Source organism: Saccostrea cucullata, unplaced genomic scaffold (assembly GCF_032062105.1).
Source record: "Saccostrea cucullata isolate Sc308-1 unplaced genomic scaffold, CSIRO_AGI_Scuc_v1 ctg1558, whole genome shotgun sequence".
Taxonomy (NCBI): Eukaryota; Metazoa; Mollusca; class Bivalvia; order Ostreida; family Ostreidae; genus Saccostrea; species Saccostrea cuccullata.
The window spans coordinates 160,553-177,075 of record NW_026933071.1 but is presented as its reverse complement, the minus strand read 5'-3'; the positions used below and the strand labels follow the sequence as shown (position 1 = coordinate 177,075).

General features: G+C 32.6%; 1 protein-coding gene across 1 annotated transcript; it reads left to right on the top strand.

Moving 5' to 3' along the window:
* The first annotated feature begins 6,285 nt into the window (after positions 1-6,285).
* Positions 6,286-15,907, top strand: LOC134237196 (uncharacterized). Its single transcript, XM_062719299.1, has 3 exons — positions 6,286-6,384; positions 15,035-15,158; positions 15,473-15,907. Exons 1-3 carry the CDS (start codon positions 6,382-6,384, stop codon positions 15,862-15,864), a joined length of 519 nt encoding a protein of 172 aa, XP_062575283.1. The 5' UTR covers positions 6,286-6,381; the 3' UTR covers positions 15,865-15,907.
* The last annotated feature ends 616 nt before the right edge of the window (positions 15,908-16,523 follow it).

Below are 16,523 nucleotides of genomic sequence, written 5' to 3'. Positions count from 1 at the left end.
CTTATTTCTTTATTTATTAGATCCAGTGAGCTATTTAATTACTGATATAATTGATAATTATTTATATAAGGTCATATACATGTACGTTATGTTGACCATCAGTGTTCGTCATTCAGGATATAGATATCAAATCTCGTTATATCCCTGTTAAGTAATAGGTTCATTCGTCATCTAATTCCTTCTAGGATTAAGTGGGTGTTCACTGTAACCAGGTTAATTTTAAGCAATGATTCGATCTTTCATGTTCACTGTTATTCTCTTCTCATGCACTGCAACTCCCAAGAAAGCAGTTTCAGTTGGGGTGGGATGGGTTTGCGATTGGACCGAATAGAAGGAAAACAGGAGGAGGAAAACATCTTCACAATGCAAGTTTGATGAAACCATCCCTCTTTCTGTAAAGAAACGTTTTGACAAAACATTAATGTTTTGAAGATGGGTTAAAAGGTCATTGGAAGTTGTGATGAAGCACATGCTTTTAATAAGAATTGATTTTCTTTCGTGAGGCATACTTTAAAAATTTATCCCCAAGTTACTTTGGGACCACAGTGGAGCTTTTTCACGTTGTAATCAACATAAGTGCATGTACTATACACATACTTACATATAATCTTTTATTTAGTTTTTAATGGTATATGAATCTAACAAAAGGTATTGTCGTGTCGCCCTTTAGGTCACCGCACTTATTTTGAAAAATTATATAACTCGCTGGCTTGTGATATTTGATAAAATAAAATATGTCAGAAAGGACAGTATTCAAGCTCAAAAGTCCATTCGAAGAATAAAAATCAGGAGCGGTGTAAATGTGTCTTAATGTGGACCTCTAAAACATCAGAGGTGGGACCAGCATCCCCGCCAATCGGTCACACCCGCCGTATGCTCCTTGTCATGAACGGGGAATAACGGAAAAATCTGTTGACAATTCAATGTGTAATTCATTTGTCTAACATATATTATGGAAAACGTCAAGTATTTAATAAATTGGATCTGCTGACAAGGTCATTGTATCGACCATAGAACTTACGAAATGATATCTTTAAACGAGACTGTTGATCTCCTTGTTTCATCAACATGTTTGTTAGTAATTTGTTTCAAAAGCTATTCATACGTGTATGTAGACGGTAGAGCATGTTTTTATGTAGCGAATCAATTGAGAAATATAAATTAGGTAATAAGGCTTTGTTGCTGCATACGTAAGGTAGGTTAAAGATTGAAAATATAGAATCATCACGTTTATAATAAAGTTTTGTCGTAAGATTGCCATTAACGTCTCTTTTTTTTTTATAAATTATTAAAATATGAAACAGAAATGTCAGACGCTGTGGTATCTTTTATTTTTATTTCAATCTTACCACGATATATCGTGTCGACATTTGAATGGAAATTACGATTGTTAATTGCCAATACGTCATCGAAATATCTAAATGTCGAATTGAAGGCCACAGCAACTCATAAGATTTTTTAAAATAAATTCTGCTTCATATGGATACAATTAAATATAGGGCAGCTAATTCGATCAACTGAAAAAAAGGTAATTCAATCAAGTACTTATACAATTCCTATTTATTTTATTAATGTTACAGATTGAATAATTAAGATCTATATAAAGCCTCTCTGAACATCGGTGGGTAAAGTTTGACTGATTTATATAAGCACACATTAATTTTGTCCAAAATCAATCTATATCACCGAAGAATTCAAATGCCGGTTTATTCCATTCTTTCATTCTATATTTTATTTTTTCACAGAATACTTAAAGTTCAGACTTCCTCACAAAAGATGTCATTTTATAATAAAATTAAATATGATCATTCAGCGAAACTTTTTATCTCCCTTCCTAACCACTATGACAGAATTTAAATTCAACGGATTTTTATGATGAATGATCTTTTTAGCTAAATACTGAAGGCTGTATTCGAACGAAGACAACTTCCTAAAGAGTCTGCATGAATATGATTAATGCACTCTTCTGTATAAATTCAGTCTTTTTGATTAATTAACATGAAACAAAGCCCTAATGAGGGATTCTTCTACCGAGAACAGAAAAAACCTATTACTGTCTAATTTACTGTTTCGTGCTTAAAATTATCATGAACGGTCTAATTGTTTTGAACTGTTTGTGAACGTTAATGAAATTCACATTACATAGAGGTAAGAATCAGTTAATATAACTTACATATGTTTTATATAAATACAACAATTATAGACGAAAACTTTCAAAGCGTGTACCGATCTCTAACCCCTCCACCCCACCCCAAAAATGGCTCTTTTATAGAAAGATACCAGTTGTTAATAGGCTCCTTATTTGTCATATGTCCCCAGAATAGGATTTTCGGGGGGGGGGGATCCATATTCTTTGTAATATCCCTTGATTTAATCCCTCCAAATAAAATAAAGTTTGGGCTTCAATATTCTATTCTTTTGAAAATGGCGACTAGTTCAATTGAAATTGATTAATAAGTATTAAACATTTAAAAAATCTTACTTCCTCAATAACTGGTTGGTCTTTTTTCTTACCCTTCGAAACAACAAGAAGAAAATTTAATTTAATCGACCTTTCCTACAAACTGTATTTCAAAGTACACAATATTGATGTTCAATTTCTTTCGAAGTTCTAACAGTGGTTTAATATCCATTATAACTGTCTTTGTCATGAAATGAAACATATGGAGATGACGAACATTATCTAAGATAAAAACAAATCATAAAACAATACAAGATTGGGGCATAGCAAACGCGGACCTCCAAAACCTTAAAGGTGGAGTCAGCAGTCATGGAGGAGTAAGCAACTCCTGCCGACAGGTCAAAACTCTCGTGTGTTCTTCGTAATGTTAGGGAAATAACGGAAAAATCCGTCGTCAATTCAGTGTATAAATAATGGAGTAACAATAAGTATGAAAAACGTCAGCCAGCATTTGACTCAATGAAACTAAAAATGAGCCAATTTCTCGTTTATTATGGAAAAAAAACTTCAGGGAGTGTTTGCTGCCTCATTGGATAAAATTGTGCTGATCAGATACTGGGTTACTGAATTATTACTGAAAGGTGACTGGTAAATATCTCAGCCATTCAGTTACATTTTCAGACCTTTTAATTCCTGAGAATATTCAGTTAACAGAAGTGGAGAGTTTCGTAATGTTTCTGCTTTCAAATCCAATATTACACAGCTGCTCAAAGTGGATTGGTTAAGTGTAAGTTTATGCTAATAACAACATAAATTTTGTATCTCAGTTGGTAGAAAAGCTGAGTTTTGAATCCAAAATGACACGCTGTTCGGAAGTGGAGGGGTGGGGTGTAAGTTTATGCAAATAATGTATTTTATATTTCTATTTTTGAGACCCTTCAAAGTAATGTCAATTGCAATTTATTTTTCTCTAAAGTAATGGCAATGTAATTCATCACTTTACCAAAGTAAGGGTTATGTAATGTATTCAATATATAAAGAATTGGTATTATAATGAAATGTAAGTCAACAGAGATTATGGAAATGTATTGCATTTTGTAAAAGATAGAATAGTGATCAACGTAAATCTTTTACTGTTACTATCATGGTCATCGTGATGTAATGCATTACTTTACAATGTTATTTCATAAAGCCTGCATAATAACAAAACACATATGTTCAGTATCACAGTAGGTTTGAAATGTTTTAAGTTCAAAATAATTGATGTTGATATATGATTTTGCACTTATATTTTACCACCCAAAAGCTAGAATCTTATCGTTGCAAGTACTATGGTGTGCAGAGCTATCTGTAACACACTTCGTCATTTTCCTCATACCCTTTTAAAATTTGACTTTATGTCCCTCCATATCTTTCAATAACAGAGACGGATTATCAGGAATTTTCTCTGCCATGCACCTGAAATCAGTTAAATATTTGCTTTTAACAGCCACGTTCTTTAGATTTACTGATGGATTCGCTACATGTAATTAACCTGAGGGTTGTTTATCAAACGTACATATTTCCACTGAATGTGAACGATAAAAATAGGAAATGATAAATGATACATTGCTGCAAGTTTAATCTATTTCGAGAACTGCATGAAACAACAATTAGAGAGTATTTAAATGAAATATATGATGATAGCAAACAGTATTCAAGCTCAAAAGTCTATTCAACAATAAAAAAAAATATGAGCAGAGCAAACACGGACCTCCAAAACATCAGAGGAGGGATCAGGTACCATGAAGGAATATGCACCCCTTGCCAATCTGTACGTCACACCCGCCATGTGCTGAGTTTTATGACCTGTGACTTCCTTATTAACAGACACAATTTCACAATTTAAATTAAGTGAAGCAGGAATTAAGCAGAATTTATTCAAAAACTTAAACGAATGAAGAATAAAACCTTAAATTCGACTTTAAGTTTTAATATATCCACTATGTACGATTAATTAAAGATAGTTATTTATATGTCGGCTGAATATATCCCAGTGAAGTTGTAAAAAGAACGAATAGAATCTGACTGATCCATTTCATAATTGGCTATCCTACTAAACGTTAATGGTAACAAAAAGAACGAAACTTTAAAACAAACGTAATTACAATAACCTTTCTACCGTAATAAACTTCTTATTCTGGTAGCAATTTGTATATACAAAATCTCCTGCATATGCAGTTCATGTTTTCTAGTTGAGAACATGTTCTACATGTACCATTGACTATGCCAAACATCTTGATGAATATAAAATTTTACACATCATTTTGGCGGGTTCTATATTCGATATGATGACCTTGTCGCTCGATTTTGTCTTTGGGTCGATTGTTGACTAACGTTTTTCATGTTAAATTGCAAAACCATTATCTACACATTGAATTATCTAAGGTTTCTTACCATTTACCCAATCTTGTCAAAGAATGCACGGTGTACGCATTCAACAGGGAAGGTTTGCTCCTCCATGCCGCCCCGCTCCTCCATGCCGCCCCGGTCCCACCAATAATGTTGATAAAGGTCCATGTTTCGCTCTACTTCTTTTTGTGTTGTTTCGGTGGATTTTGAATTTGATTTCATAATTTCAAATTTTCATGGATATGGAAAAACCAAACTTGCTAAATATAAACTTTTTTATGTAAGTCTTATAAGCCGAAAACTACCCATTATGTTAGATATTAGTGCCGAGGAGAGTCTAATATCTGACATAATGCTCAGTTTGAGGCTTATAACTTACTTTAAACCTTTCAAAAACATTTTTTTTATTCATCGCTGTTTATCATACAAACTTTTACTAATGTCAGGAAAACACATGCAACCATAGACCAAAATATATAGACTTTGTGAAACAGATAATAAAGCAAAGGTACAAAAGAAAAATTATTAAGGGAAGGAGAATTGATAATATGCGAGAGGTTTTTGTTATTTGAAGGATAGGGGTGGATTTTTACTTTCATTCTTTTTTTGGTTCTATTAGATAGAACCTCTCCCAACAAGAACAACGTAATTATGTCTTAAATATACTGATCTTTCACTGCTTTAAATAAATGACAACATAAATTAAAAGTAAAATGAAGTGAATTAGACTGCAGCACGTGTATTTTCATGTGTGCATATAAATGTTTTAATTATGCAACCTAAAGAAAACATGAAATGATAAAAAAGTTCTTGAAAACTTCAAATATTCATTTTAAAAAATATCTTAATTACCAGTATGATATGATTGTGGTATCGATTTTTGCTTGTCTAAATATGAGATATAGAAGTTTTTTGTTACGAATTGTTTCAGTAATTTGTTTTAAAGTAATTATTTATTGTGTCAAGTATAGGTAACACAGCCAATGAAGTCTTTTAATTGTTAACTTTGTTTATTACTTATACTTTTCAATAAAGTCTGCAATAAATGTATTGGAAAGGGTGCAATTGATTAATATCTTTATTTTCTGATAAAACATTTTAAAGTTCTTTTAAATTTCTATTTTACTCACTATAAAGTATACGAATTAGCAAAAATGATTTGAGTACAACTTTACTTGTAAGCATGTACAATGAGTAATGGCAGTTTAAAATTTTAAAAGATTTAAAATCAACCAAGCGATTTTACATGTGATATGCACCAAGGAAAGGCACCTATCTCTCGAGATTTTTTTCTTAAAATGAAAATATTTTTCTTCATTACACAATATCATTAAAGTAACTTCCTTTTCTTTATCAGCTGACGAATTACCTAACAATTAACTGATTATTCAATTAACATTTTAAGTTTTCATTGCTACAGATATACAACAAGATACATGATGCAGAGTAAAAGTAAAAAGGAAAAAAATATAATTATATGCAAATTATAAATCTCCATAAATTGTTGCGGTTTACATTTAAAGTCGAAAGAAAATCGACTAAACACATTTCTATACACAAGGATTGAAGATAGAGTATTCTTAAACATTATGGTAAGTCTAGTAATATTTATCATATCAGAGTTTCTACAGCTTAATTAATTAAATGATCATGGAATATTAGAATATGTCATTTCATTTTGAATTCATATTAATATTAACTGTAGGTAATTATTCCAGTGCATATCATTCAGTCGCCTGTGTGGAATATAGTCAAGACAAGAAAAATGATTGCAAAATGTGTACATGTATTTGAATATTATATATTTTCTCATAGCTTGAGTAAAGAAATACAGTGCCATGTCAAATTAAAGAAAATGTACTTTTATTGAAAATAAAAAAAGACTTAAATGTAAATCTTGTTATTCTTAATGTTGAATCATTAATATGTTTAATTTTAAGAAAATTGGCTCGCCCTCTGAAAAGAGAGATAACTTTTTAAAATTAAGAAATACCCCATTATTAATAGTCCTTTCATAAGCCAATTCAATACAAATCTACACTTAAAGAAATATTTGAAAGAAAGATACATATACCATAATGAATGTAATTCTTTCAATCTCAGATTGCATTGTGATAATCTGACTTCAGATACTTTTCTAACATTATATAGTTTTTTTTATATTCATTAACTAAATAGGCATGATACTAAGTATTATTTTAATGTAACACTTACAATTACTTCTATGTTGTGATCTTAAACCAGTGCTTTTCTGATTCTCTTAGACGACATTTATTATAAATGTACCACGCTTCAACATGCAAAGAAAAAAAATATTAAAAAATAACATATGAAAAAAGCACCCCTTTATACTCAAGCTACTTTCAATTTGGATCTAATTTCCTAGTGAAAAACAATGCTAGGAATTTAAAAAATGAACTTTGGAACATATGGTCATTACTCCTTTATGTATTGCCGATTTTACAAACCTTCAGCATTTTCTGATATTATTTTTCTCTCCTTTACTTTGATTCAACTATAAATATGGGTCCTCTGCTGGCTTTATAAACCCTCTGCTTATTCATATAAAATGTTCGTTTAACTTTTATAATATTTCAAAAGAAAAGTATATGATAAATAAAATAAACACAATTTTATCATGGGCTGCGGGGCAACATTTGATAAGAAAGGCACTTCAACTTGACAAATTTATGAAGGAAAAATATAGATTTGTGTCATTAAGAGTTATCTCTCTTATCAGAGTTTTAATGTACCATCAGTCATATAATTTCTAACATGAAAATATATATATGTACTAGTATTCTGAAGAATGATATCACATGCTGAAAAATGTGCACAATTGCTGTATTTCTAAATTTGTCGATGTCATGTTTGACAATTAAAATGCATTAAACATGTATTATTATATTTTGAAATTAGATATAAAAAAAATATGCAAATATCATTTCTGCATCAAAAATTGATTACCGAATAGTTTTAGCTTAAGTATATCTTTCAAAAAATCAAAATTGTCAAATTGAATAAAATTTTCATGTTCAAAAAATTGTTTTGGTTGGTTTTACTGAATTGAGCACTGAATATAGAAAATGTTTGAAATTTTAAAAGTATTACTTTATTAGGGTCTTCCGTCTTCAGCGGAAGACCCTTCTATTATTCTTCGGTTTCTTTTTTACCTTTATTATTATTATTATTATTAAGGTCTTCCGTCTTCAGCGGAAGACCTTATTGTTTTTCTTCGGTTTCTTTTTCACTTTTATTATTATTTTTTTTTCTTACCGATTTTGTGCACGCGATTTCTCGAAAACGGCTCAACAAAATCTTATGAAACTTTCAGGACGTATGGAACATCACTTGAACCTTATGCGTTTTTTTCCGTTTCGATGACGTCACTTCCGGTCTAGAGATATCGTCGATTTTCTGATTTTTAAGGGTCATTTTGTCCACAATTTTCCCGAAAAACGGCTCTAGATAGAAACTTCAAACTTTGAGGCTAGGTAGAGCTATGTCTGGAGAGGTGCATCAAGTATATCAATTTTACCAGAAGTGACGCTCGTCGGCGCTCGCTATGGCCCGAAAATAGACCTATCACAAATTTCAAAATTTCTCACACCTTTTCTTCGATATCTTTTTACCTGAAAATATTTTGTGAAAACGTATAGAACAAAAGAAGTGCAAAATTTAAAGATCTTTCAAATGATATCTCGAAAAAAGGGCTGGCCCCTAAATTTAAGGGCCTAGACGGGCCAACAGTTTTTTCTTTATATCTCAAAACGTATTGAGAATTTCTAATACGTCAAAGAAGGAAAGTTGTTCAAAATGACAAGCTTAATCTATTGAAGTCGTCAAAAAACGTCCGGCCTCGTCACTTCCGGCCAAACCGGAAGTAGTCGAAAAACGCGTTTTTTGCCATTCTTGACAAGTTTTTTTGGTAACAAATGTCTCTAGAAGCAAAAAAATAATTTTTTCGTCCGTTGTCGTCACTTCCGGTCAAACCGGAAGTAGCAAAAAATTGCTTATTTTTGCATTAATTAACATAGCGTTAAAGGATTCAAACCATTTTTAGGCGTTATTTCTCATTTTTGTTAAAAATTAATGCTACTTCCGGTCAAACAGGACGGAAGACCTACTCGTTGCTTTGCAACGAGCTTTGCTCTAGTTTTTATTCTTTTTTCTTCTTACAAAATTTGTGCAGAAGATTTCTCGGAGATGGCTCGTTCGATTTGCTTCAAATTTTCACAGTCGATGCGTTGTCATCTGAAGTTAATTCCGGCAAATTATTTTTTCGAAATTCACTTCCGGTCGGGAGTTATCGCCCTTTGATCAAAATTTGGAGGACCTCCTTGTCTGTGATGGAACTCAAAAACGGCTCAAGCTAGAAAGATGAAATTTTTAGTGATGATAGAGGACATGTTGCCACGTTGCAACATGGTCAGGATATTTTCCGGAAGTGCCTAGTATGGAAGCTCGGTAGGGGTCAAAATTTAGGACACGTTTTATGAGTGGTTTTTTGAGACATTTTGTATCATATCTTTTAAAATATAAATATTTTGTTAAAACATACTGAACAACATTTGTGCAAAATATCAAGATCTTTAATATGATATCAAGAAAAATGTGCTGACTCATCAAATTAAGGGCTGAAAGGGGCCAACAGTTTTTATTCAATAACTCTTTTAAAGTCAATATTTTGTTATACATTACTGAAGCAAAAATGTTAATCTTAACCATCTACAACTTTATATAATGATTTGAATGTCATATGGTACATAATTAGGGGCCACAAGGGGCCAGAATGCTAAATCTTTGATGCTTTATATCTCGAAATGGAGAAATATTTTGATAAGCAATATTGAACAAAAGATGTTCAAAATAATGTTCTAAACAATATGCTACCTTTCATTTTTTGCTAAACGGCCCCATTAAGGAGTTGAAGGGTTGGCCCCTAAATATTTCTTTTGCTAATAGCTCAAAAACGAAAAGGAATTTCTAAACAGTTGTTGAACACAAAATGTTCAAAATCTTAAGAGCTTTAAGATGAGATCCTGAAAAAGGGGCTGGGCACTCAAATTAGGGGTCAAGAGGGGCCAAAAGTCTTCAATCGATAACTCTTTATCAGTTAATATTTTGTAATACATTTTTGAAGCAAAGATGTTCATCTCACCCATCTTCATCTAAATATTATGATTTTTATGTCGTATGGTACATATTTAGGGGCCACAAGGGGCCAGAATGCTAAATCTTTGATGCTTTATATCTCGAAATGGAGAAATATTTTGATAAGCAATATTGAACAAAAGATGTTCAAAATAATGTTCTGAGCAATATGCTACCTTTCATTTTTTGCTAAACGGCCCCATTAAGGAGTTGAAGGGTTGGCCCCTAGATATTTCTTTTGCTAATAGCTCAAAAACGAAAAAGAATTTCTGAATAGTTGTTGAACACAAAATGTTCAAAATCTTAAGATCTTTAAGAAGAGATCCCTAAAAAGGGGCTGGGCACTCGAATTAGGGGCCAAGAGGGGCCAAAAGTCTTCAATCGATAACTCTTTATCAGTTGATATTTTGTAATACATTACTGAAGCAAAGATGTTTATCTCAACCATCTACAACTATATATTATGGTTTTTATGTCGTATGGTACATAATTAGGGGCCACAAGGGGCCAGAATGCTAAATCTTTGATGCTTTATATCTCGAAAGGGAGAAATATTTTGATAAGCAATATTGAACAAAAGTTGTTCAAAATAATGTTCTGATCAGTATGCAACCTTTCATTTTTTGCTAAACGTCCCCATTAAGGAGTTGAAGGGTTGGCCCCTAAATATTTCTTTTGCTAATAGCTCAATAACGAAAAAGAATTTCTGAACAATTGTTGAACACAAAATGTTCAAAATCTTAAGATCTTTAAGATGAGATCCCGAAAAAGGGGCTGGGCACTCGAATTAGGGGCCAAGAGGGGCCAAAAGTCTTCAATCGATAACTCTTTATCAGTTAATATTTTGTAATACATTACTGAAGCAAAGATGTTCATCTCAACCATCTACAACTATATATTATAATTTTCATGTCGCATGGTACACAATTAGGGGCCAAAAGGGGCCAGAATGCTAAATCTTTGATGCTTTATATCTCGAAAGGGAGAAATATTTTGATAAGCAATATTGAACAAAAGATGTTCAAAATAATGTTCTGAACAGTATGCAACCTTTCATTTTTTGCTAAACGCCCCCATTAAGGAGTTGAAGGGTTGGCCCCTAATTATATCTTTTGCTTATAGCTCAAAAACGAAAAAGAATTTCTGAATAGTTGTTGAACACAAAATGTTCAAAATCTTAAGATCCTTAAGAAGAGATCCCTAAAAAGGGGCTGGGCACTCGAATTAGGGGCCAAGAGGGGCCAAAAGTCTTCAATCGATAACTCTTTATCAGTTGATATTTTGTAATACATTACTGAAGCAAAGATGTTTATCTCAACCATCTACAACTATATATTATGGTTTTTATGTCGTATGGTACATAATTAGGGGCCACAAGGGGCCAGAATGCTAAATCTTTGATGCTTTATATCTCGAAAGGGAGACATATTTTGATAAGCAATATTGAACAAAAGTTGTTCAAAATAATGTTCTGATCAGTATGCAACCTTTCATTTTTTGCTAAACGTCCCCATTAAGGAGTAGAAGGGTTGGCCCCTAAATATTTCTTTTGCTAATAGCTCAATAACGAAAAAGAATTTCTGAACAATTGTTGAACACAAAATGTTCAAAATCTTAAGATCTTTAAGATGAGATCCCGAAAAAGGGGCTGGGCACTCGAATTAGGGGCCAAGAGGGGCCAAAAGTCTTCAATCGATAACTCTTTATCAGTTAATATTTTGTAATACATTACTGAAGCAAAGATGTTTATCTCAACCATCTTCATCTAAATATTATGATTTTTATGTCGTATGTTGCATAATTAGGGGCCACAAGGGGCCAGAATGCTAAATCTTTGATGCTTTATATCTCGAAAGGGAGAAATATTTTGATAAGCAATATTGAACAAAAGATGTTCAAAATAATGTTCTGAACAGTATGCAACCTTTCATTTTTTGCTAAACGCCCCCATTAAGGAGTTGAAGGGTTGGCCCCTAATTATATCTTTTGCTTATAGCTCAAAAACGAAAAAGAATTTCTGAATAGTTGTTGAACACAAAATGTTCAAAATCTTAAGATCTTTAAGATGAGATCCCGAAAAAGGGGCTGGGCACTCGAATTAGGGGCCAAGAGGGGCCAAAAGTCTTCAATCGATAACTCTTTATCAGTTAATATTTTGTAATACATTACTGAAGCAAAGATGTTTATCTCAACCATCTTCATCTAAATATTATGATTTTTATGTCGTATGTTGCATAATTAGGGGCCACAAGGGGCCAGAATGCTAAATCTTTGATGCTTTATATCTCGAAAGGGAGAAATATTTTGATAAGCAATATTGAACAAAAGATGTTCAAAATAATGTTCTGATCAGTATGCAACCTTTCATTTTTTGCTAAACGGCCCCATTAAGGAGTTGAAGGGTTGGCCCCTAGATATTTCTTTTGCTAATAGCTCAAAAACGAAAAAGAATTTCTGAATAGTTGTTGAACACAAAATGTTCAAAATCTTAAGATCTTTAAGAAGAGATCCCTAAAAAGGGGCTGGACACTCGAATTAGGGGCCAAGAGGGGCCAAAAGTCTTCAATCGATAACTCTTTATCAGTTGATATTTTGTAATACATTACTGAAGCAAAGATGTTTATCTCAACCATCTACAACTATATATTATGGTTTTTATGTCGTATGGTACATAATTAGGGGCCACAAGGGGCCAGAATGCTAAATCTTTGATGCTTTATATCTCGAAAGGGAGAAATATTTTGATAAGCAATATTGAACAAAAGTTGTTCAAAATAATGTTCTGATCAGTATGCAACCTTTCATTTTTTGCTAAACGTCCCCATTAAGGAGTTGAAGGGTTGGCCCCTAAATATTTCTTTTGCTAATAGCTCAATAACGAAAAAGAATTTCTGAACAATTGTTGAACACAAAATGTTCAAAATCTTAAGATCTTTAAGATGAGATCCCGAAAAAGGGGCTGGGCACTCGAATTAGGGGCCAAGAGGGGCCAAAAGTCTTCAATCGATAACTCTTTATCAGTTAATATTTTGTAATACATTACTGAAGCAAAGATGTTCATCTCAACCATCTACAACTATATATTATAATTTTCATGTCGCATGGTACATAATTAGGGGCCAAAAGGGGCCAGAATGCTAAATCTTTGATGCTTTATATCTCGAAAGGGAGAAATATTTTGATAAGCAATATTTGACAAAAGTTGTTCAAAATAATGTTCTGAACAGTATGCAACCTTTCATTTTTTGCTAAACGCCCCCATTAAGGAGTTGAAGGGTTGGCCCCTAATTATATCTTTTGCTTATAGCTCAAAAACGAAAAAGAATTTCTGAATAGTTGTTGAACACAAAATGTTCAAAATCTTAAGATCTTTAAGAAGAGATCCCTAAAAAGGGGCTGGGCACTCGAATTAGGGGCCAAGAGGGGCCAAAAGTCTTCAATCGATAACTCTTTATCAGTTGATATTTTGTAATACATTACTGAAGCAAAGATGTTTATCTCAACTATCTACAACTATATATTATGGTTTTTATGTCGTATGGTACATAATTAGGGGCCACAAGGGGCCAGAATGCTAAATCGTTGATGCTTTATATCTCGAAAGGGAGAAATATTTTGATAAGCAATATTGAACAAAAGATGTTCAAAATAATGTTCTGATCAGTATGCAACCTTTCATTTTTTGCTAAACGTCCCCATTAAGGAGTTGAAGGGTTGGCCCCTAAATATTTCTTTTGCTAATAGCTCAAAAACGAAAAAGAATTTCTGAACAATTGTTGAACACAAAATGTTCAAAATCTTAAGATCTTTAAGATGAGATCCCGAAAAATTGGCTGGGCACTCGAATTAGGGGCCAAGAGGGGCCAAAAGTCTTCAATCGATAACTCTTTATCAGTTAATATTTTGTAATACATTACTGAAGCAAAGATGTTTATCTCAACCATCTACAACTATATATTATGGTTTTTATGTCGTATGGTACATAATTAGGGGCCATAAGGGGCCAGAATGCTAAATCTTTGATGCTTTATATCTCGAAAGGGAGAAATATTTTGATAAGCAATATTGAACAAAAGTTGTTCAAAATAATGTTCTGATCAGTATGCAACCTTTCATTTTTTGCTAAACGTCCCCATTAAGGAGTTGAAGGGTTGGCCCCTAAATATTTCTTTTGCTAATAGCTCAAAAACGAAAAAGAATTTCTGAACAGTTGTTGAACACAAAATGTTCAAAATCTTAAGATCTTTAAGAAGAGATCCCGAAAAAGGGACTGGGCACTCGAATTAGGGGCCAAGAGGGGCCAAAAGTCTTCAATCGATAACTCTTTATCAGTTAATATTTTGTAATACATTACTGAAGCAAAGATGTTTATCTCAACCATCTACAACTATATATTATGGTTTTTATGTCGTATGGTACATAATTAGGGGCCATAAGGGGCCAGAATGCTAAATCTTTGATGCTTTATATCTCGAAAGGGAGAAATATTTTGATAAGCAGCATTGAACAAATGATATTCAAAATAATGTTCTGAACAGTATGCAACCTTTCATTTTTTGCTTAACGTCCCCATTAAGGAGTTGAAGGGTTGGCCCCTAAATATTTCTTTTGCTAATAGCTCAAAAACGAAAAAGAATTTCTGAATAATTGTTGAACACAAAATGTTCAAAATCTTAAGATCTTTATGATGATATGAATAAAAAGGGCTGATTCCTAAAATTAGGGGCCGTTAGGGGCAAAAGGCCGATTTTTTTAAGTCTTTAATGTTCAATGTCTTTTTACAGATTGTGGTAAATCATTATTTTAGAGTGGAAATCGCAATCAAAATCTTATCTCATCTCATCAAGAATTGGACGGAAGACCCACTCGTTGCTCGCAACGAGATCGTATCTAGTTTATTTACTAATTTGATTAAGTTATAGACGAGATATAATTAAAGAGAATTGGCAGGTAAAAATGTTTTTGGATAAAGCTTTGATCCCCAGTCACTTCTAAAACATATATAAGGAAGAATACTTCAGAACAGTAGATATTAAAATGTGTGAAACCAGATAATTAGCAATAAATTGTTTTTGTTTTGCTTTATAGGTGACGTCACTGTTTATTGCTGGAGTACTCCTACTATATATAGTACCAATCAATACTATCCTAGTTCCTCACAGTATTAACCTCAGTATCCGTCCTGTTCGCCCTGATTGTTCTGTTCCAGAACGTAAGTCGTCATATATAAGAAATTTAGAGTTAATCTGTCTGTACTGTAGCAAAAACAATCTACACAGTCTTGTATAGAATTGCATTTGTAAGTCGTGCCAAATCAGAAACAATGCCTGAAACACCCTATGAGGGTGGAGTGTCCTTGCAACTGATAAATACTCCATTTCGTCCATACGAAAAGTACAGTTTGTAACCAGATTAGATTTACCCAGTGATAGCTTGATTATTTCACCGAACGTATATACATGCACTAGGTAAATTGTATAATTTAAAAAATTCGAAACTAAGTTCTTTTTTATTTCTTTTTAATAGCTGGGACAAAGCCGTTCTTCTTTGGAACCAACAACCTAGCCTGTATGTTTCTGACATCTTTTGGGAAACATCGCAGGAAGCGGTCCCTGAAGATTCCCGTCCACAGCATTGTACATAGCTTTATATTCTATGACGGCTGGTTCGCTGAATTCGGTACCAAGGAGACAACGTTACGCACACACACTCCCAGATACCCACATTGTGGACCTAAACTCAATTTAAAGCCCGCAGGGTACTCCAGGTTGCCTTTTGACTGTCTTCGAAGATGTGCCTCTAAATACCATCTTGCCTTTGGAAAATACCATCTCTTTAAAAACAATTGTCATTATTTTTCAAATCGAATGATGAATATATTGTGTCATGAAGTGACTTGTCCTCTGTGGTGCTTATGACTGCTTAAAATGTTATCGGAATATAAATTAGTAGGAAGAAGTACTTCATTTGCTTATTTTTCTGAAAAAAACGATTTTTTTCTATATTAAAAAGAATACAACTGTAGTATACCACAAAAAAAGTATCTATAATTTTCTTTAAACTTTCTTTATACTAGTGTTACGGCCTAAAAGAATTCGAATGTTTTATTAAAAATAAATCAATGGACATATATTATTTAAAACCATTAATTTTGAAAAAAGTCATAATTGAATGAAGACAGCTCTAAGATTAAATAATTAAGACAGTTCGTGTAGTCTAAAGTGAGTCCGGGATAATTTACTAGCAGAGACACATTCATCATATACTCTATTTGCACATGCCGATAAACATGTTTATCAACATAATACAGTTTTGAGGAAGGAAAAGTTACATGGAGAGAACAAAATGATCTTGAAAAATGTTAATTAGAGTTCTGATATGGGCGTGGTGCAAAACAATAAAAACAACTGTAGGTATTGGAAAATCCAGTAATTCATCCTAAATGTACTTGTAGGCTACACGTAAATAAATCATTGCAGGTCAAGTGTTAATCATAGTGACTTGGTTATGCTTTTGGAACTTAAAATGCTAAACAAAAACAATTTAACATTATGACTAGGCAATTAGTGTTACACTT

Excerpts from the sequence above, each read along its gene's own strand:
- LOC134237196 (XM_062719299.1), top strand. Across the intron at positions 15,159-15,472 it reads TGATTGTTCTGTTCCAGAAC|CTGGGACAAAGCCGTTCTTC; the intron begins GTAAGTCGTCAT and ends TCTTTTTAATAG.